The 22,652-nt window shown below is 40.0% G+C and overlaps 1 protein-coding gene across 3 annotated transcripts in view; it reads right to left on the bottom strand.

The window, feature by feature from the left end:
- Positions 1–22,652, bottom strand: part of LOC138681754 (F-BAR domain only protein 2-like) — a 128,328-nt gene that overhangs the window by 4,022 nt on the left and 101,654 nt on the right. For all 3 annotated transcript variants that reach the window (XM_069775508.1, XM_069775509.1, XM_069775511.1), the window contains 8 exons: positions 20,950–21,053; positions 18,807–18,936; positions 15,311–15,422; positions 14,551–14,706; positions 12,268–12,400; positions 5,081–5,280; positions 2,776–2,840; positions 166–330 (listed from right to left, as the gene is read on the bottom strand). In XM_069775508.1, coding sequence (XP_069631609.1) covers positions 166–330; positions 2,776–2,840; positions 5,081–5,280; positions 12,268–12,400; positions 14,551–14,706; positions 15,311–15,422; positions 18,807–18,936; positions 20,950–21,053 — 1,065 coding nt within the window. The remainder of the gene's footprint in view (positions 1–165; positions 331–2,775; positions 2,841–5,080; positions 5,281–12,267; positions 12,401–14,550; positions 14,707–15,310; positions 15,423–18,806; positions 18,937–20,949; positions 21,054–22,652) is intronic.

Here is a 22,652-nt window from a genome sequence, read left to right as displayed (position 1 = left end):
TTTGACTAACTATGGAAGAACAAAAAAAGTGAAACAGTTTTCAGTCATGTTTTTGAGGAAAAATAATTATTTATGCATCACTTATTTAACAGTTTCATGTTTTATAATTTAGCACTATAGAATATATCATATTAATTTGAATATATAAGTATGTCAGCATCTTACCAGTGGCAAATCTCTTCTTAAGGAGAGAAAGTCGATAGCCAGTGCCTACTAGCTCTACATCTACTCCTGAAAGGGTGCTTCCTTCACTAATGAATTGCACTGCAAGTGTTGCTGGTTTACTGGGTCCTTCTGAAAGTTCAAATTTTGCCCTGAGGGATCCAGAACCTATAAAAATAACAAAACTGAAAGGCTGGTTGTTTTGCAAGACCAAGATGATCTCCCCAAATTTTTAGTAGTAAGAAGTAGAACTAACATGGTGATCTTTAAGACCTATTCCTAGTGGCAGTCCTATATAAATTTTCAGAAGAGATGAGAGTACAACTCTCTTTTTTCCAATACTCTGTTTAAGACAGTGACTAGTGAATGATTCAGAGAGAAGCAATACACATTTCTACAAGATTACACTCATAGAAGAATGTGTATATCAGACAGCCTGGTAATCTCTTATTACATTAAATACCTGATTGTTCCCTATAATAATCATTTATGCTTGCTGGTCTATCTTGTATGTAGTACTTTTCATTAGCAGATTTGAAAGTACATCAGAATATTTAAAAGTTGTCACAATCTGCCTGGATGAATGTACATGAACAAAACCATTGGAAGAAATGCAGCTGAACAGTAATGTACCCAGATGAAAGAAATTCTGATTTTTTCTAATAAAGACAAGGTCTGATTAAATACATTTCCCCAAAAACTTCAGTTGATTTTTCATAGACAGTGGTGAAGTTCACTTCAGTGCCATTATAAAGTAGTAATAGTTCAAAATTACTTTAAGTACATCTTTGTAGTCAATGCAAGAAATTTAAAAAAACCCCAACATTATTGCTGGTCTCTTTTCCTAGTTCTTAAACAAGTCTTTTCTTGTTCTTGCAAAATATACTGGGGAAAAAAGATTTAAATAATTAATTAATGGAATAGTGAAAGTAAAGTATTTTTACTTCTTTAAAACAACTAGTCAGTAGAAACTGCTAAATGAGGAGGAAAGTTAGTAACTGAAATGTTACTAGGGTAAAAGCAGGAATTGATGCATGAAATTGTTTTATGCAATGGCTTGTTCTTGATAAATTTAGCTAAAAGTCCATTTCATTTCTTCAGTAGGTCTGTCACAGTTTGGGTAAATCAGAACTTCTTTCCACTGTAAGTATGGAAACTCATATATTCAAGTGCTTTGAAAGTTTATTCTGTGTTTTATCTCTGTCTGCAACTGACAGCTCACATAATGTACTGGAACATAAAAAAACAAAACATTTTACTACCCTGTACACCAGATTAAGGATGACTTCAAGACATTTGCCCTAATATTAAGAGTGTTTCTGCAACTTCTCCCTTTGTTTCCATAAGTGTAAGACTAGCATATTATTACTTCCTCTTATACACTGAATTGTGAGTACTAAGTGTTTATACTCAAAGAAAAGGGGAAGAAAGATGATGGGAAGAAAAGGGAACATAGCAGAAGCAGTGGGATATGTGCAAGTCTACTGAACACACACAAGACATGATCTGCATCACTGGCAGCCCATTTTATGCTGCTCTGCAGGTGTGCAGTAGCTCTTTATCTGGCTGCATTCATGTTTTAGTATGATTTTGTTTTTTAAAAGAAGCTCTGCAGTTTGGTAAAGGAAAAAAGAGAAGGATATCCCTACATAATCATAATGGAAGACAGATGGCAAAGAACTGTGAGGTCAGTGAATGATAAAATACACCAGACTACAGCAATAACCTCTATCAGATCAAATTCTCTCTGATTTTGTTTGAATGACTACCACAGCTTTGCAGCCTTTGCAGCAATACAAGAGGTTTTCCCTTCCCAGGCTTGTGGTTCCTATATGAAACCAGTCATATTTACAAGCAAATCTGTGCTTTCATAATTCCCTTCACTAAATTCTTAACAGGGCCAAAGGCCTTTCCGTTACACTGCAAGTCCATTTCCCCACAGAGGCTTTGTGGATGAGACGCCTCCCTTTTTCTGTTTTTCTGCTTCAGAAAGACATTGCATCTGTAAAGGCTGCAAGGGCTATGACATCAGCTGGACCTCAGGGAAAGGCAGCTGGGCAGAGTACAACTATTGGTACCTTACAAAATGCTATATAAATTACCACTCTGAGCAGATGTGCATAGATTTATTTTTTTCCTGGAATCGTATATGGTCAAAATGAAAACCCTCAAAATGTTGGTCAAGAATCATCTATAGTTGAGCCTATCTCAGCACAGGACTTTTAGATTTTTTTTTTTCTTTCCCCCAGTTCTTCCACTTACCTTTTTCTACTTTATCTCAGTTGTCAGTGTGTGGAAAACCAGAACACAGATATTAAATGTATTTTCCTTTAAATAACTGCTCATTTCCAAATAGCACTGATGTAATAATTTCCTTGCCCAGTCTAAACTAAAATAGTGGTACTAGCTGCTTTCAAGGGGCTTTGCTATTTTTCTTTTTATAATTAGTTAATATTATTACATCTCACTGTTAATGGAATCTCTCAGGAGGAATTTCATTGAGAAGGTGAACTGATAAACAGGATACAGCAAGTGTAAACAGGCACGAGGACATAGAGGCTACAATGATTACCTTGTTACTGTACAAGAAAACAAAACAAGAGTTCAACTTGCCTCCATTCTCGGACTTCTCTGAAATGCTAGATATTTTCCAATAAGCTTTCGTCTGGTCTGTATTCCTGTAAGAGAATAGTAGGTTAGTTATAAGCACCAATTTTTAGAATATTATTTCCCTAGATTTACACTGGTACCTTACAGACCATGTGCATATAACCTACATCTCTCAATGGAGGTTTATAAAAATATTTGATCATTTTAAGGTGAGTTTGTGGAAAACTATACAAAGCAAACAGGAAAACAGAAGGGTGTGTCTGCATGCCCCTGAGCTTGCAGCAGAGCTCAGATGCACATACCACCTTTTTATACAGTTAACACTGTCCTATGCCCAGGTTATGGCTCCACTTCACAATTCAAAACCCTCTGTGGTCTCAAAGGGTAAGGAAAGGCCAAACATGCTGGAAGAAGTTTGAAAGCTGGGTCATTATGCTTCATGACGATGGTATGAGGGGGAGCAATGCTGATTGTTCTCCCTTATGTGAGACTCCTGGCTGTGTGAATTCCATTTCCATTCTAGTAAAACTAGTTGGCAGAAGTGACTCAGGGTTTAAGCTAACTTCTGATGCTGTAAAGGGGCAGAAAAGCAAAGGGCACCAAGCACCATAGTCCGTAAGCTGACAGGGCATTTTAACTCTTCAAGCACTTTGCAGCTGTTCCATCAAAGAAAAGTCAACAACTTAAAGCTGTGAGCAGCATGAAGTGCTGATAGGTTTGAAACTGTCTTTGGCATTAGTGTAGCAGGAGTGAAATGCTCACACAAGTAGCATAGATGGTAGTGGTTACTTGCAGGAGGTCGAATTATAAAACATTTATTCTTAAAAAAACCAAAACCCCATCACCCAACCCACTAGACCAAACATATAGCAGGAGACACATGCTAGAGCTGCCTGGGACATGACTGTATTTTTTTTGTCAGCTTTCAAGACTCAAAATTCTGGCCTTGGGTAGTTACCTAGGTGAAAGAGAGAATACCTGAGGCTCAAGTCCCTCACTCCAATGAATCTGCAATGAAACTGTCACTAAGTTTTGAGTCTTCCTAGCTAACACTAGGTGTTCTGGGTGGGCATTCCTGCTCTCACTCAGGTTTCATTAGAGGGGTTTGTGGAAGAAGCCTGAGCAGAGAGGGGGGAGACTGGCTTCACCAAAAGTCTAGTCAAGTTGTACAGGCAGGATACCGAACCTGCCCTTGCTCAGAATAAACTTAAGGTGATTTGGTTAAAAGTATTACTCCCTTGAAATACCAAGTCAAGAAAGATTCAGTCTTGCCAGGATTTTTTCCACTTAAAATGATACTGTATTACCACTTTGTCCAATTAACACATTAACACATTTAAATGTATTGCCTCCAGAAACATCAGAACCTTTCTGTAAAATACACCAGGTTTATTCTATTTCTGAACCTTGCTTTATAAGGTAAACTGATCTATAAGTAATAAGGTTAACAAAGCCTGACTTCCCTCAACTTCGTATTCTTTGCCCTCTTAACCTTCATGTTAAAAAGACCCTCTTGTCCCTCTTGGAAATAAACAGTCCAGGAATTACGTTACAGTTGGGCAGGTACCTATGTGCTGCCAAACCACAGGCACAGTGATTGAATTCTGCTCACCTTTTGCTCCAGGGATGTCCTGCTCTGCCTAGCCCTGCTACCCTCTGCTTGTTTTCACAAACATAATTATCCGAGACACGTGTCTCGTCGCTTTCAAGTGCTGCTCTAAATGGTCTGCAGGCTTAGAAGGTGGCGGCAGGTAGCTGCAAGTCAGATAATCAGCACGATGCTTGAATTGAGAGACAATGCTACCAGGCTTATGAAGAACTCCTCAGTTACTGAAGTTTGTTTTAAAACCATTTCAATTAGAAGTTAATTTTTAAGCTAGAAGAACCAAGAAATCTTTTTAAGAACTGCATGCCTTCTACTCTCTCTATATAATCTATATATATGGATATATTTATACACACACACATATATATAATGTTTTTTAACCATTAAGATATTTTGGTTTCAAATCATGTTATTAAAAATATCTATCCTGTCTATTAGCCAAAAGAAAGCAAACACTGGAAATTTCAGAAAGGCTTGTATTATTACACAGTTGGAATGGGTGCATATAGTCTCATTTGAGTTTATGTGAATTGGCTGTACATAATCTGTTTTGGACCAGAAAATGTCCTAAACATCTGATACCACGCATTTTATCAAGAGGAAAAAAAATTAGCTGTTTCTTCCAGTGACATTTTTCAGGCTGACACTAATGAATAAACTGAAATGAATTTAAAATAATAAAAAGAAAAGTATTAATATTACCATTTTGCAGGTGGAAGTGATTGCATGTTTGTTACTCCTCCATCTACTGGTACCACAACCTGGACATTAGACAGCATACTAGGCACATTCATAGACTCTGGATTGTATTTATAATCCACTCTCACATCAGTAGTGCTAGCATTACATTTCCAGTAAGTTGCAAGATTCAAAGGAGTGGACTGGATGCCATTTGAAGATACCTGTAAAAGAACAAACCATTGAAAGCAGATTAATTAAAATATTCCCCTTTTGGGCAGAATTAGGGAATGATGGTAATGAGTATAACTCTAAATCCTGACAAATGACCAAAAGAACAATTGACCTCTGAGCCCTTAACCTCAGAATTCTGAAGACTGTTGTAGCCTAAAGTAATTCTTGTTCTTTTAATTTTAAATTAAAATAATTTAAAAAATGTTTAAACTCACTCTGGCCCACGAGGCTCCTTCCTGTTCTGGCTTTCATAAGTCAAAACAGTTTTGTTCTAGTCTTGTGTTCTGCCTCACACAAGAAACATGCTTGTGGCAAAATGACTTCATCCTTAACAGTTGTGTGCCATACCAATTCAGCTGCCCAGCCAGCAGCAGAAGGCAATACCCATCATTGGATGGGCAGCCAGCAAAACAGTTCTTACCTATTAAATGCATTATTTTCCTGCTGCAGGAGAGTTGGATGCTGTTGCTTCTGTAGCTGAGCTTGTGCTACTGCCCTGCTGTACCTCTACCACTTTCCTAGTCTACTTGAGGAACCTTCTATACCCCAATGTCCCCTCTCGCCTTTCCTTGGCAGCCCAGAATGCTTTCTATTGGCCAGGGCTTCCGCATGCCGGTGACGAGACCAGCAGCGGCAACGGTAAGTTCGGTGGCTAAGCACTAGATTGAGGCGGACAAGGAGGTTCCCAGAGCCGGGAACCCCGAGGAAGAGCAGAGACCCATCCAGAGCCGGCAGCTCTTGCGAGAGGGGCTGACACAGCGTGGGCGTTACCAGGGGCAACCGTGGAGATTTAAACTACCCTGAGGAGCGCCAGCGAACAGGGTGTAGCCCCCTTCCCAGCATGAGAAGGCTACTCATGCAGTGGGCATCGTCCTCAGAAGGAGACCCAGCTATGGTTGCCACTCGGGTGAAAGCCATTGCTAGGAAAAATGTGGCAACTGAGACAGAGCTGCCAAGCAAACGTGCAACTGTCCAGTTCTCTGGCTGCAGGGAGTGCCTGAGCCTATCACTGGTACCAGAGGGCAGCAGGGACAACTCCTGTGTGTAGCGTGACCAGGTGGATGATCTGTTCAGCCTGGTGGCAGAGCTGAAGGAGGAAGTGGAAAAGTTAAGGAGTATCAGGGAGTGTGAGAGGGAGATAGATTGGTGGACCCACACCCTACCATCCCTGAGGCAGAGGCAGCAGATGGAGGCTCCACAAGAAGCAGAGGATCCCCTGCCCTCTTGCCACTAGGCAGGAGGGGACCTAAGAGATGGAGGGGAATGGATACAGGTCCCTGCTTGGGGAGACAGGTGAATCCCCTCCTGGTCTCCCTCACCTTCCCAGTTGCCCCTACACAACAGGTATGGGGCTCTGGAACTTGAGGTCCAAGCCAATGAAGATCAGAATGTAGATGAAGGCCTATCCAGGGGGCTGCCTAGGTTGAGTGAGTCAGCCCCATGCATTCTGACAGCCTCTGTTAAGAGAAAAAGGAGGGTAATTGTCGTGGGCAATTCCCTTCTGAGGGGAAGAGAGGGCCCAATATGCAGAACTGACCCATCCCACAGGGAAGTCTGCTGCCTCCCTGGTCTGGTTTGGCCCTCTGATTATTACCCGCTATTGGTTGTGCAGGTTGGCAGTGATGAGATTGCAGAGAGAAATCCAAAAGCAATCAAAAGGGACTTCAGGGCACTGGGGCGATTAGTGGAAGGATCAGGAGCACAGGTAGTGTTTTCCTCAATCCCTTCAGTGGCAGGGAAATACACTGAAAGGAACAGGAAAACACACCTGGTTAATAGGTGGCTCAGAGGCTGGTGCCATCGGTGGAATTCTGGGTTTTTTGATCATGGGGAGGTTTACACGGCACCGGGCTTGCTGGCGACAGATGGAGTCCAGCTATCTCAAAGGGGGAAAAGGTTTCTTGCTCATGAGTTGGTGGGGCTCATAGAGAGGGCTTTAAACTAGGTTTGAAGGGGGAAGGGGATAAAACTAGGCGCACCAGAGATGAGCCTGGGGACGGCATGCTAATGTTGGGGGTGGAATCCATAGCCCAGCTCAAGTGCATCTATGCCAATGCACACAGCATGGGCAATAAACAGGAGGAGCTAGAAGCCATTGTGCAGCAGGATAGCTATGACTTAGTCACCATCATAGAAACATGGTGGGGTGACTCCCATGACTGGAGTGCTGCAATGGATGGCTATCAGCTCTTCAGAAGGGATAGGCAAGGAAGGAGAGGTGGTGGGGTGGCTCTCTATGTTCGGGAGTGTTTTGATTGTACAGAGCTCTACGACTGTGATGATAAGGTGGAGTGCTTATGGGTGAGGATGAGAGGGAAGGCCAACAAGGCAGATATTGTGCTGGGAGTCTGTTACAGACCACCCAACCAGGTTGAAGAGACGGATGAATCATTCTACAAGCGGCTGGCAGTAGTCTCACAATCGTCTGCCCTTGTTCTCGTGGGGGACTTTAATTTTCCAGACGTCTGCTGGAAATACAACACGGCAGAGAGTAAGCAGTCTAGGAGGTTCCTGGAGTGTGTGGAAGATAACTTCCTGACACAGCTGGTAGGTGAGCCTACCAGGGGAGGAGTCTCGCTAGACCTACTGTTTACAAACAGAGAAGGACTGGTGGGAGATGTGGTGGTCAGAGGCCATCTCGGGCTTAGCAACCATGAAATGATAGAATTCTCGATTCTTGGTGAGTTAAGGAAGGGGGTCAGCAAATCCACCACTATGGACTGCCAGAGGGCAAACTTTGGCCTGTTCAGGACACTGGTTGAGAGAGTTCCTTGGGAGACAGTCCTGAAGGGCAAAGGGGTCCAGGAAGGCTGGACATTCTTCAAGAAGGAAGCCTTAAAGGCTCAGGAGCAGGCTATTCCCATGCACCTCAAGATGAACCATCAGGGAAGATGACTGGCCTGGCTGAACAAGGAGCTTTTGCTGGGACTCAGGAAAAAAAGGAGAGTTTATCATCTTTGGAATAAAGGGCAGGCAACTCTGGAGGAGTACAGGGATCTTGTTAGGTCATATAGAGAGGAAATTAGAAAGGCAAAAGCTCAGCTAGAACTAAATCTGGCCACTATTGTAAGAGACAACAAAAAATGTTTTTACAAATATGTTAACAACAAAAAGAGAGCCAAAGAGAATATCTATCCTTTAATGGATGCAGATGGGAACATTGCCACCAGAGATGAGGAAAAGGCTGAGGTACTTAATGCCTTCTTTCCCTCAGTCTTTAATAGGGAGACCAGTTATTCTCGGGGTACTCAGCCCCCTGAGCTGGAAGGCAAGGATGAAGAACAGAATATACCCCCCCCCCCAATAATCCAGGAGGAAATAGTTAATGACCTGCTACACCACCTGGACACTCACAAATCTATGGGACCAGATGGATCCATCCAAGAGTACTGAGGGAGCTGGCAGAGGAGCTTGCCAAGCCACTCTACATCATTTATCAGCAATCATGGTCAACAGGGGAAGTCCCAGATGACTGGAGGCTTGCCAATGTAACGCCCATTTACAAGAAGGGTTGGAGGGAGGATCCAGGGAACTATAGGCCTGTCAGCCTGACCTCGGTGCCAGGAAAGATTATGGAGCGGCTCATCTTGAGTGCCATCACGTGACACGTACAGGACAACCAGGGGATCAGGCCCAGCCAGCATGGGTTTATGAAAGGCGGGTCCTGCTTGACCAACCTGATCTCCTTCTATGACAAGGTGACCCACTTAGTTGATGAGGGAAAGGCTGTGGACAAGCCTTTGACACCGTTTCCCACAGCATTCTCCTGGAGAAACTGGCTGCTCATGGCTTGGACAGGCATACTTTTTGCTGGGTGAAAAACTGGCTGGATGGACAAGCCCAGAGAGTTGTGGTGAATGGAGTTAAATCCAGTTGGTGGCGGGTCACAAGTAGTGTTCCCCAGGGCTCAGTACTGGGGCCAGTTCTCTTTAATATCTTTATCAATGATCTGGACGAGGGGATCGAGTGCACCCTCAGCAAGTTTGCAGACGACACCAAGTCGGGAAGAAGGGTTGATCTGCTTGAGGGTAGAAAGGCTCTACAGAGGGATCTGGACAGGCTGGCTGGATGGGCCAAGGCCAACTGTATGAGGTTCAACAAGGCCAAGTGCCAGGTCCTGCACTTCGGTCACGGCAACCCCATGCAGCGCTACAGGCTTGGGGAAGAGTGGCTGGAAAGCTGCCCAGCAGAGAAAGACCTGGGGGTGCTGGTTGACAGCCAGCTGAATATGAGCCAGCAGTGTGCCCAGGTGGGCAAGAAGGCCAACAGCATCCTAGCCTGTATCAGAAATAGTGTGGCCAGCAGGACTAGGGAGGTGGTTGTTCCCCTGTACTCGGCCCTGGTGAGGCCAAACCTTGAGTACTGTGTTCAGTTTTGGGCCCCTCACTACAGGAAAGACATTGAGGTTCTGGAGCATGTCCAGAGAAGGGCAACCAAGTTGGTGAAGGGCCTGGAGCACAAGTCTTATGAGGAGCAGCTGAGGGAGCTGGGGCTGTTTAGTGTGGAGAAGAGGAGGCTGAGGGGAGACCTTATCGCTCTCTACAACTACCTGAAAGGAGGTTGTAGTGAGGTGGGTACTGGTCTCTTCTATCAAGTAACTAGTGATAGGACAAGAGGAAATGGCCTCAAGTTGCAGCAGGGGAGGTTTAGATTGGATATTAGGAAAAATTTCTTTACTGAAAGGGTTGTCAGGCATTGGAACAGGCTGCCCAGGGAAGTGGTGGAGTAACCATCCCTGGAAGTATTAAAAAAACATGTAGACAAGGCACTTCAGGACATGGTTTAGTGGGCATGGTTGATGGTTGGACTTGATCTTAAAGGTCTATGATTCTATACTACTGCCTCATTTTTCCCCCAAACAGTAAAGATTTTAATAGATCTCATTCTTCCACAGTACTCATTTCTGCAATCCAAAGATATGTTCTGTTCCTTCCATCTTTCTCAGGAATTCTCTGTGTAACTAACATGCTTTTTGTAGATTCAGAATGCCAAGATTTTAAACTATATTGAGAGGATGTCAAAAGCTACAATGATATTAATAGCTGCACTGCTAGGTTCCTTTTGTTTTTTGATGTAGAGACAATTGGCTCAGATGTTCAATCATCTCGGTGCAGGCCTAGCAAAGCCCTGTTCTCCCTCTTGAGGAGGGTCTGTCTGTCTGGAATTTTCATGAAGATATTTTTGTTGACAGCCAGAACCCCTTCTCACAGAATCACACAGAATGGTTGAGGTTGCAAAAGGAACCTCTGGAGGTCTTCTTGTCCAATGCCCCTGGCTCAAGGAGGGCCACCTAGAGCCAGTTGCCCAGGACCATGTCCAGATGGCTTTTGAAGATCTCCAAGGAGGGAGACTCCATGAGCTCTCTGGACAACCTGTTCCAGTGCTCAGTCACCCTTACAGTCAAAAAGGGCTTCCTGATGTTCAGGCAGAACCTCCTCTGTTTCAGTTTGTGCCCATTCCCTCTAGTCCTGTCACCAGGCACCATAGAAAAGAGCCTGGCTCTGTTGTCTTTGCACTCTCCCTTCAGGTATTTATACACATGGATGAGATCACCCCTGAGCCTTCTCTTCTCCAGGCTGAATAGGCCCAGCTCTCAGCCTTTCCTCCTAGGAGAGATGCTCCAGTCCCTTCATCATCTTTGTGGAGCTACTGGAGACAGTCCAGTGAAGGGCCATGTCTCTCTTGTACTGAGAATCCCAGAACTGAACACAGGCCTCCAGGTGTGGCCTCACCAGTGCTGAGCAGAGGGGAAGGATCACACCTCCCTCAACCTGCTGGCAATACTTTGCCTAATACAGCTCAGGATACTATTAGCCTTTTTTGCTGCAAGGGCACATTGCTGGCTCATGTTCAACTTGGTGTCCACAAGGAGCTCCAGGTCCTTTTCTGCCAAGCTGCTTTCCAGCTGGGTGGCCCCCAGCATATACTGGTGCCTGGGGTTGTTCCTCCCCAGGTGCAGGACTGTGCACTTCCCCTTGTTGAACTTCATGAGGTTCCTGTCAGCCCATTTTCCCAGCCTGTTGAGGTCCCCCTGGATGGCAGCACAACCCTCTGGCCTATCAGCCACTCCTCCCAGTTTGGCATCATCAGCAAACATGATGAGGGTACACTCTGCCCCCTCATCCAGATCTTTAATGAAGATGTTAAACAGGATTGGACACAGTATTGACCCCAGGGTACACTGGCTAGTTACTGGCCTCCAACTAGACCTCATGCCACTGACCATCACCCTCTGGGCCTGGCTGTTCAGCCAGTTTTCAATCCACCTCGATACCTGCTCATCCAGCCCATACTTCAACAGCTTCTCTATGAGGATGCTATGGGAGACAGTGTTGAAAGCCTTCCTGAAGTCTAGGTAGACAATATCCACTGCTCTCCCCTCATCTACCAGGCTAGTCATGTCATCATAGAAGTTTATCAAGTTGGTCAAGCATGACTTCCCCTTGGTGAATCCATGCTGACTACTCCTGATGACTTTCTTGCCCTCCATGTGCTTGTAAATGGTTTCCAGGATGAGTTGTTCTGTTATATTATGAGAGGTGAGAACATCATGCATTCTCATATATTACAGCTGATTAGCTATAGCATCCAAAAATTATGCAATGACAAAATCAAAATACAGTATAATTACAAACTCAAACTCCCACCAAAACCCCTAAATTCAAGGAAAACTTAGCTTTGTTAACAAATACCTAAAGAAGCAGTGTTTGAAGCATGCACACATGAATTGGACTGAAGTGTGAGCAAGCTGAAACAGGTCATGAATGAACAGGGAATGACATGAAGGCATAACATGAATGCACTGAGCCTGGGCAGAGCCTATGCATTGGAAACAGTGACATAAACAGAATTGGCCTAGATGAGGGATGACAGTTCATCTGCATGCAAGCAGGCAAAGAACAATTCTTATAGTGTCTGTATAGATATGAAATCTGCCAGAGTTCCTTAAAAAATTCCAAAGGGAAGAAAGTGTTTACCTGATACTTTAAAACATCCACATTATAATAGGAGGCAGATGGATTCTGCTCTGATAATTTCTTGAGGTAGACAGTTATAGCTTGCATGTTCATCCAAAAATCCTTAGTACTGGAGTCACTTTGTGACTGATCACTACAAAGAAAAAGAAAGGTAGGAATCAGAAGGCAACACTGAGTTTTATTATTTCAGATGTCTAAAAATTAAGACTAGATCTTTCCCCTTCACTATTTCAAGTAAGAATTTGTTCTAATGCTTTTTAACACATAATTGTACCTTCCTAAATATTAAGACAAATTAACTGCTTGTTTTATCTGGTAAAAATTCTCCTTCCAGGTTGTGGAGCAGTGAGTTTCCTCCACTGATGATCTGCATCACAAGATGGAGTTAATGCTGAATTTAGATTTTACATTTAATAAAACACAATTTTAATACAATCAAGTGCTGTGAGAATGTGTGGGAGGTGGGGATGAAAGTGGTCTTTGAAAAGGAATGTTATCCAATTTGGAATAAATCCTAAAATCATAATTAGTTTTTGTTTGGACATAGCTTCACTAATGCACTGAATTAAGATTTGTGCTGTATGTATTACCACACTTTCACATATTTATAGAGAGCATAAGCTTTCAAAATTTTTTCAATAAAAGCGATTTTCAAATTACAAACAATTGTTCCTCAGATACTTATAGTTACATTCAATCTCAGTAACAATTTATTATATAATATCTATATGTAGGTAAGACTGCACATGACTGCAGATGCAAAATCCTGGTTGGGAGCTATTGGAGCATGAAATGTTTTGCAGATCAAGAATATTTCCAGCTCTGGTTGCTGTGGATACATAGAGGAACTCCCTAAGGAGGCATGCAAGAGTGCGTGTGCACAGAGTGAAAGCTGAAAACGAGCACCTGGAACACAGTAAATATGACTGCAATAGATTGAATGGCCTAGAACAGCGACTTACATACCAGTAGCCTGTCCAATTTACTTAGAATTTGGTTGTCAATACAGTGTTATCATTCATGCAATTTCCATTTCCCATAAAATATATAGATAAACACTTATCACAGAGGCCTTCCAAAATTTAAACAAATGAAACCAGTAGCAAAATCCTTCTGCTGCTCCACAACCAAGTGTAATTCAAAACAGAAATTCTGATGTCTCTACAAATATCGCTCACATTAAAAAGTTTCATCTCTATAAATATTAAGGAAACGACAGTCATTGCAGTATATGATGAAAAGTCAAATTATTACCATACAGGTTTAACTTCATAAATATCCAGTACATACATCCTTTCTAATTAGAGGTGAAGTGTTACAGCACTCAGACAAGAATACTAGACATTTTCACTTTTTTCCAAAAATATAATTTTTCAGTATAATTCACTGTCAGATATGGCTCTGCTAACATTTCAGTTATAAACTGTCATGTCAAAGAACAATAAATTAATTTTGTATGAAACGTTCATTACATTAAGTATGAATGAACAAAATGAAATTAAATACAAAAGAATGGATGCATATGGTTTGATTGTTTCAAGTTATTTCAGTAATTTAACAAACATAGCATCTAGAAATGTTTAACTGGTTTTCAAATTTCTCCAATAAATGAAAGCGAAACTGCTCAGCTGAAACGGATATCTGCTTTTACACTTGCTTTCTTTTTTTTAAATTCTTAAGAATTCTCCTAAGCATGCTGCTATACACTTGAGAGATATAGTTATGTAATGGATCTGATCTACTGTAGAAATGATACAGCTTAAAAGATACACTAATAACTGACAAATGAGATTAGGTGTAGCTCCTACTACTTGTTTTCTATTTAAGGCTACTGTTTCATAATTTAATCTTACCATAGTTACTACTGTATAAAGAAATCCATATGTCCTATTTTTGACATCTAATTTTTCTCCATATTTGTAATTAGTTATATTGTTCATGTAGTTTGATTAGAAAAAATGTTTGTTTGTGGTTTGGTTTTTTTTATTTTTTAAAAGGTTATTAAACCATTTTATTTATGTGTAAAAAAACCCACAGCTACATTTGCAAACTATTTTTTATGGCTCCTGTTATATTCAGCATAAGTTTCAAGTCCAGTAATCACTGAAATTTTTAATGGTGGCAGTGGAGAGAAACTGAGCTAAACAAGATTAGTTCAGGAAATTAAATTATGTATAAGCAAATTAACAAGACTATAGAGAATTCTGATTTATATATACACAACAATTCACATTTTACAAATCATGTAGTTTACTTTTATATTAAAAAAATAGAATACAAAACCTGTATACAAGTTGTGCATTTGGAAGAATCTGCTCTAGTTTACTTGTGTTTTTTACCCTGAAGCAGAGCACAGCTGGAGATGGGTTGTTGGTGAAGACTTTAATAATCCCACTTGGGAATGATACTGTCATATCACCAGTGATCTTCACAATACATCTAGAAGAAAATGAAAACATCAGTTTTATTGCAACTCATTAACTGCCTAGTTTTAATACTAATTTTAAAGCAGTCATTGTACTTTTACAATCTGATGAGCTGAATTCAACACAGAAAATCAATTTCAAATGAGGATAATGTGGCACTATGACAATGTACTATCACTTTCAACTTGGAAGTCAGATGAAATAAGAAAAAAGTTTAGCTGGTTAAGCATACAGTAGTACAGGTGGATATTTTTCAGGCTTTGAAAACATGGCATGACTATGCTTAGGCAAGGCCTAAGTAGCATAGCAAGCAATGTGACAGAGGGAATGAAGTGCTTTTAAGCTGCCCAAATTTACATGTAGCACCTACCTGACTATAATAAAAACCCTTCTCATTTTCAGTGTTCTCATTGAACACATTTTTGTAAAGCAGGGATATATGAACTCTTAGGCCAATAGAGAGTGATAAGCCACTGCTGTCACTTATAATTGGGGGAAAACCCCCTGTGAATTCCCCTTCTAATGTATATACATTTTCCCCAAAAATATTAAAACCAGAACTAGTGTGTTTTTTATTATAATTTATTACATTCAAAACAATTCACTATTTAACTAACTTTGTGGGATCTGCTCCTTTAAAGTAGGCGTTAACAGATTCAGTAAGGGCTACTGCAACAGGCAAGGTGTCCTGGTTTCCAAGTCTGACAGGGCTGGAACCACGTGAAACACCTAGAATACATACAGCGTATAGGTTTAATTTTCAAAAAGCTTAGCAATAGATTTCAGAATGGTTGACTACACCTGTCATTTTTACAAGAGATTACTACCATCAAGGTCACAGCAGAGTCTGAAGTATTACTTGAAAAGGATGTGGGAAAATATAAATATAGTACAGTACAATCACACCATCAAAACACTGCTTAGCAGCCTAAAAAAACAGGACTACGAGTATGACATTTTGTAAACGGACAGACACAAGGAAATACATGAGACAGAAGAACACTGCATTAAAATGGCTACTGATGAAACTGAAGTCAACAGATCCAAAGGAAATTAGATGTTAACTACAATACTTAAAAAAAGTCCCTATTGTATGCTTATAGCATGGAAAAATTATGATAAATTAGTCACAGAAATGCAAAGAATTCAGTTATGGTGTGTATGAACATAAATGCACATACATTAATATTACCCCACATAAGTGAACTGTTGAACATTCTTTTAACTATTTCAGCCAACAAAGATTACAATTCCCAAGCAGAAGCTGTTGGAGAAGTATTTTGCAAATTTTTCTAATGTTTACATAGTAAAGATTCTGGGAGTACCTTGGAGGTACCTAGAAATACATAGCAGTTTACAAGAAAAATAATTACCAGGCCTGCATCAGCCTTCACAGATGCCTGTGCCTACACAACAAAGTTCCAATGCATTGCTATAAAAATCAACTCAGACCTCAGCTAAGGCTTTTTGAAATGTGTGTGTATAATTGACAAAACCGGTTGTCATGGGATTTTATTTTTCAGTAGTGTTTTATGTGTACTGAATATAAAAGACAATACTGGAAGTTCTATCTTTTTATTAGTGTGGTAGTGTAGTGGAGAGCATCTTACTAATTTTTTGTATCACTGCTGAATCACCCTGTATCACATGCCTGCTGCAAGCTCTCAGAGGTATGGGATGTCACAGAACTGTGCCAAGGCAGACTCACTGTATCTCTGGCTGCAGTCCAGCTCACAAGTCCAGTTCTAGGACCTTCAGCAGCACCAGCAAATCTGGCTTTGATGCCCTGCCACCTGCCTCAGCTCCAACCACTGTTAACAGCCCTTCAGCTGTGCTGACTCAAGAGCTACTGACACAACCATGCAAACAGTTGCATTGACACACTCGAGGAGGTTGCCAAACTGCAGAATAAAAGACTGCATCATTGGCCATAAAAAGGGGCAAATAAATAAGTCTGATCAGATGGTTTTAGTTCAGTTTAGGAACAATGATTCAGGTAATTTTAATATTGGCTAAATTGCTGTCATAAAACGTATAAAAATATTATCTTTATTATCTATATCTTCAAAGCTTTGTGTTACTTAGAAATATAGAAATGGTTTTATCTACTTGTCTTACGAGAATAAGGATTGTCACAGTAAAAATATATTCCCTTTTCTTCCAAGAAAGTAGTAATGACAAACTGAAGAAACAAGACCAATTTTCAGCTTGTTTTGGGGGGGGAATAGATGGAAGATTATGTTGTATAAAAGTGGTTATAACAAGTTTTGGTGACTTCAGCAACATATAACTTGTTAAGTAGTTGAGCTTTCAAGTTACTTGTATCTACCAGACACCAGAAATAGCTGGAGAAATGTTTCAAAAGAAATACAATATTATTCGCTGTAGTGCATTAGGATGATAAGTTAACATGTAAATCTGCTTCTAGTACAATACCTGGTGGTGTCTCACAAAGCTTTTCAATTGTAGGAAGTGTTCCAATCAAAAGATCATCCTCTATTATGTTTAAATGAAACAAAACATTGCAAGAAAACAAAATATTTCAAGCAAAAATAGATGTTATAGATGTTAAACAATTTAATATATAAAAAATACTTTACAAATGAAAACAAGGCTAAAACATAAAAAATTCAACTTGCATGCCTACAAGTTCACTTGGAACAAGATAATTATAGTCAATTCTCCACTATTCAGAACAAATAGGGTGATGGAAACACTGGATTGTACAAAAGCCAAAAAAATAAAGACAATAGTGCAGAGTGTATCCTCATGCCCCAAAATCATTCAGCTGTCTGCACTGCCCTTCCCAGCTCTCCAGGACTATTTAATTCATACAATCAGTGCAGATAGAACTGGACTAATTTATTTTTGATAGGCCAGGTTAATAACCATGTCAAACCTTGGTGTCAGCACACACCTCCTTACCTCCTCCCTCACCTCACGATTTCACTGTCACTGTCTCCAATAACACACACAGAGCTGGGGCTATTGATGCTGCTGCCACCAACTTCTGGTTCCTTGGCACCAGTGCTGAGGCCTGAGGAAGTGAGCCTGGATGGACTCTGGCAACCAAAATATCAGTTATCTTTCTATGATGCTTCTCAGCATTTGGGAAACTGGTGGACACTGAACTGTGCCAGCACTGTAGCAGCTAATGCCAGGCAGACCTTACTAGCTTTGGTCCTGCACAGGGTGGAAACAGCTGCACTGCTTTCAATGCAGAACTCCCACTAGAAGCTGTGCAGATGCTCTTCTGAGGTTCTGAGCCTGGGTGAGGAATCCTTGGCATCAGTAACATTCATAGATAACTGAGTGTTAACTCAAGACTCTGATTTAACTTGGGACTAAAGTGGTAAGTGTTCAGGAATGAAATACTTCAATTCTGCTACAGAAACAAGTTAAAGTGTCTTTTAAAAAACCCCCACAAATACCCCCCCCCCCAAGTCTCCTTGTTATTTGTTATAATCAAATATCATAACTGAAGAACTTTAAAAACATGAGAAAACCTTCTGAAATTAGTGGCAGCACAGGAAGACTGATTTGCTTTTCATCTTCAGCTTTATTGGTTGGTTGGTTGTTTTGCTTTTACTAAACACCTCTGTTTAGCTTATATACTTCAGTAACTTGAAGAAAAAGATGCATTAATTTCATTTTTTTGAAAACTGCAATTACAGGATAACAAACAAAATAAAAATAACATAAAAAGAACTCAATTTTGTGAACATTTATATTAATTCAAATTTATCAGTATCCCAAAATATTTCCGTACATCTACAATAACATCTTCTGAACAAATACATGATAATGTTGTGCTTTGTGCTTGATGAATAGGTATACAAGCACACCAAATACAAATTAATGGAATATTTTAATTTTGAAAAATATTTCACTAAAGAACATGCCATAATTGCATCTATGATCTAATCTAGTCAAATCCACTGTCCTGTCTCTCAGTGTCATTTAGAAGCAGGTATTGCAAAGGATGCTTGAAGTACCTAGACTGGACTCACATATGGAACAACTAACTCCAAGGAATGGGTTTCCTAACAGGTAGAACTCAGTGGCAGAATTATACCATTTCTAAAATGAGTTAAAATGGTTAATTTAACTTACCAACTGTAGGTGTGCTTGCTGCACTGAGAGAAGCAGAAGAGGATATTGAGGAAATGCTCTCTGCATGTGCCAAGGGAGCTGCAGGTGGTGGACTTGAGTTAGAGGTCAATGGAGGGCTGAATGGCCTAAGCTAAACACAAGAGATCACAAGAGTATTAGAGAGACAGAAAGTGGTTTTAAAAAATGATGAAAAAAGACTGTAAATAGAGTTCTTAATTTCATTCCCCAATAAATTTCATAGTGTTTTTCAACATATTTCTTTTAATACTTTATCTATCCTAGTTTTTAACATAAAATAGAGACCCCACATTTTCTATGGGAATCAATTCCATTATTTCATAGCTTATTAATTTTTTCTCCTGGGTAGTTAAGTCTAATGTATTTGATCATGTAACAGCCTGTCAATAATTGTGCTATAACACAGTAGCAGAACCTAAGCCTATAGCCCTGTATATATGTGCAGCAAATGTGGATTTTCAGAGCTAAAGGAGAGCTACTAACAAACTGGAAGCAAGTCCAGCAGAGGGCAACTAAAATAGTTGAGGACTGGAGGACACGAGAGAGAGGAAGAGGCTGAAGGACCTGGGTTTGTTCAGCCTGGAGAAGAGAAGCCTAAGGAGGGATCTACTAGCAGATTTTCACTAGCTACAAAGATGATGAAGTCAGGCTCTATTCAGAGGTGCAAGAGCTATAACAAAGGAAATTTCAGCTGAACATCGGGAAAAAAAAATCCTTCTTGTAACCTTGTGGTTAAGCCCTGGGACAGGTTGCCCAAAGAGGTTGTAAGACCTCCCTCCCCAGAGATTTTCAAAACTCAGCATGTCCCTGAGCAACATGATGCAGTTTTGAAGTTAGCCCTTCTTTGAGCAGGACGTTGGCCTAGAGGAGATCTTCAAAAGTCCCTTCCACCCTAAATCTTTGGATAGTTTTATGATCCAATTAACTGTTAAGGTATTAGTTTAAAATAACTAATGATCATTTTGGGATTAACCTATCTAAAAGGTACTGGAACTCCTGAAGCATCTGTTTTGGTTGGGTAATTATTTTTTTATTTTGGTTCTATCACGCTTGTCACTGAGTATATGACTTTTATAGAGACTGTGGGAATTGTAAAAGGAGGTGGCATATAGTGAAGACAACTCACAATCTTCCACTTGTATCCAGATAATAGCCAATTTCTAAAAAAATGTAACTTTGTACAGAATCATACTTTATAGCAGAACAGTACCAGCTAAATTCTTCTCTAATTCTGATGATATGAAGAACAGATTTCTTGGTCTAAGAGCAATTACTACAATTTTATACTGGAATGAGAAAAGAATCTCAAAATGAACCTTATTCTGACCTTATAACATTACAGAAAAGCAAAAGAATTAAACAATGTTTCAGCATAAGACCAGAATTTTTTTCATAATGAGAATATGGTGAAAGTATCTTGCTACTTTGAAAGACAGTAAGAGGATCTTACCACGGTAAAATTTTTCCAAGTCAGTAAGTCAAACAAAACGCAAAGAATCACAATATTCATAGAAGAGATTAAGCATGGCTTGGTCTGATATGCTGACGTCTTTGCCACATTCCTTATCAGCAGGTGGACCTGCACTGCAAGCAGTGAGCAGAGATGCAGGCAGTGTGCAACCTCTCGCTATCCCGATGGGCAGCTGCTGCAATCTGCCACCTCCACCAACCAGCACCAAAGGCAGGGCAAAGTCACAGCAGGACTACTTGTGTCAACACATGACTGATAAAGATCTACTTAATACCACTCATTCCCCAAAGCTTTGGTGATATCCCTAAATCAATGGAGTTTTGTTAATTACTTCGCTAGTATTTCACATTTTGAAAACTTTAATCCCACACATATGCTATCCTTTAATTTTCAAGTTATTGATTTGTTCAATTAAAAGCATTCAGCTGATGCAAAATTTAGGTTTGGGACCTTTTTAGTTCAGTTCAGAATTATTTTGTTATAGTAACATGTTTATCATGAACAACTGCCATGCCTATCCGGCAATGGTGAAAATCTGAGTATGTGATTCCTTGAACATTGGCTGGAAAGTAACTCCACTGTAACAGTGTAAATGACATATCTGAAATTGAGTTACAATGGAGAATTAAAAAAACCCCAACAATCAATACATACTATTTCATTAATTCCACTAAGTTTCCCTGTAGACAACTTTGGTCTTGAAGCAGGCCTTGGAGGGGGTACAATGGTGCCTACAGAAAGAGGAGTTGTGGGCCTTGCTGAAAGAAAGCAAATTTAAGGAAATCAATATTAGAAAGGTCACACTGAACATAAATATGTACTCACTTGAATAGAATAACTGTAAGTTATGCTTCTATTAAAAGTTCCTATTTTACAAGCTCCATTTTGTAAGATTTACCACTAATCATAAATGTTTTTAAAATAGGGCTATGTAATACCCTGAAAAGTGACTCTAAAAATGGCATCATGGGCTTTCTCATTGCTCTCAAATGATTTTATACTAACTATTCCCAGAGGTTTGTATGTAAGAAGATGGTTTTACCCAAGATCCCTTTTGTGTATAGTCTATATGGATTCAGAATATAGGACAGTCTTTCATGTCTCACCACAAATGGAAAATTCAGTGGAAATTCATATTTGGTCCTGGCTGACAATGGCATAACTCTGTTTACATCAAATTATGACCTCTGAAGTCCCACTGACTTCAATAAGTATATAACAGATAAATTACTCTGTTCATTGCAAGAACACAGTAATTCCATATTATCTCTTAGCTGAGCTATCAGAAGTAAAAAGCAGTTAAAAAAACCCCAAACTAAACCTGCCCTCATGCCCTTCTAAACTTAACAGACACAACTAACAGATGGTGGCAGCAGTACAAAGATGCCACTTTTAGATAGTCACTTTTCCGAATAGAGTTGTACTTCAAAATAAATGTTAGATGCCATCCAATGAGTATGCCAGATCTAAAATTAACTTCAAAATAGACTGAAACCCTAACATATGACTATGTCGTTGCAGCACATTCGATCATCTCCCTCAAATTATTCTGGATGGTACTGATTTTAATTAAATCAGTTAATGTTATTGAAAAATGTAATTTTTAAGTATGGAATTTTCTCAGGCATTCAGCATAACTGCTGTCATTGAAGTATGGGAGTTTCATCACTGACTTGGGAAGAAAGAAGTTAGGCTAATACTGACCACATCCACCTTAAGAGTTGCAAACTCAAAATTCACTTCTGAAATATCAGTCATTCCTTTAAAATTCTTATTATGCCCCAGGAAGGCAGTACATGCAAAACATTGAGTAGTCTGCTGCAGTATCACAGGTATTCAGTGAGTCATGGCCCACTTGCCCAAATGCACTTTTCCTTTGCCCTCTTAGTATGTAGCATTAGCATGATACCATCCATGCTTCAAAATACTGGGTGTTAAAAAGGAAGTTTTAAACCCAATTTATTTAATGTTATTTAATCTGAAAACATCTATATATTCCTATTTCTAGAAAAGCAAAGCTCTGCACAGGTAAGAAAAAGCCATGCCTTTAAATAATTTGAATTTTTCTTCTTACTTCAAGCTGAATATTTATTTCATTGTCCTAACTTAGAAGGAAGTTGGTGCTAACAAGCAGTTTAGTACATTCTAAGTAAGAAGATGAGTTAATTTTAACATCAGGTGAGCAATAATAACAAAAAGAAAAGTCAGTCCAAAGCTTGCTTTTTGGAGTCAATTAGCAAAGAGCAGCACACAATGCATGCTTGCCATACCCTTATTTGTATAAACACTAAACTATAGTCCAGTAGTGCTGAAGATGATGTGAAAGAAATTTCAGCAGTAATGCCAGTTTCTTCAAT

This window comes from Haliaeetus albicilla, chromosome W (genome assembly GCF_947461875.1).
Source record: "Haliaeetus albicilla chromosome W, bHalAlb1.1, whole genome shotgun sequence".
NCBI classification, from domain to species: Eukaryota; Metazoa; Chordata; class Aves; order Accipitriformes; family Accipitridae; genus Haliaeetus; species Haliaeetus albicilla.
This window is presented reverse-complemented; position numbering and strand designations above follow the sequence as displayed.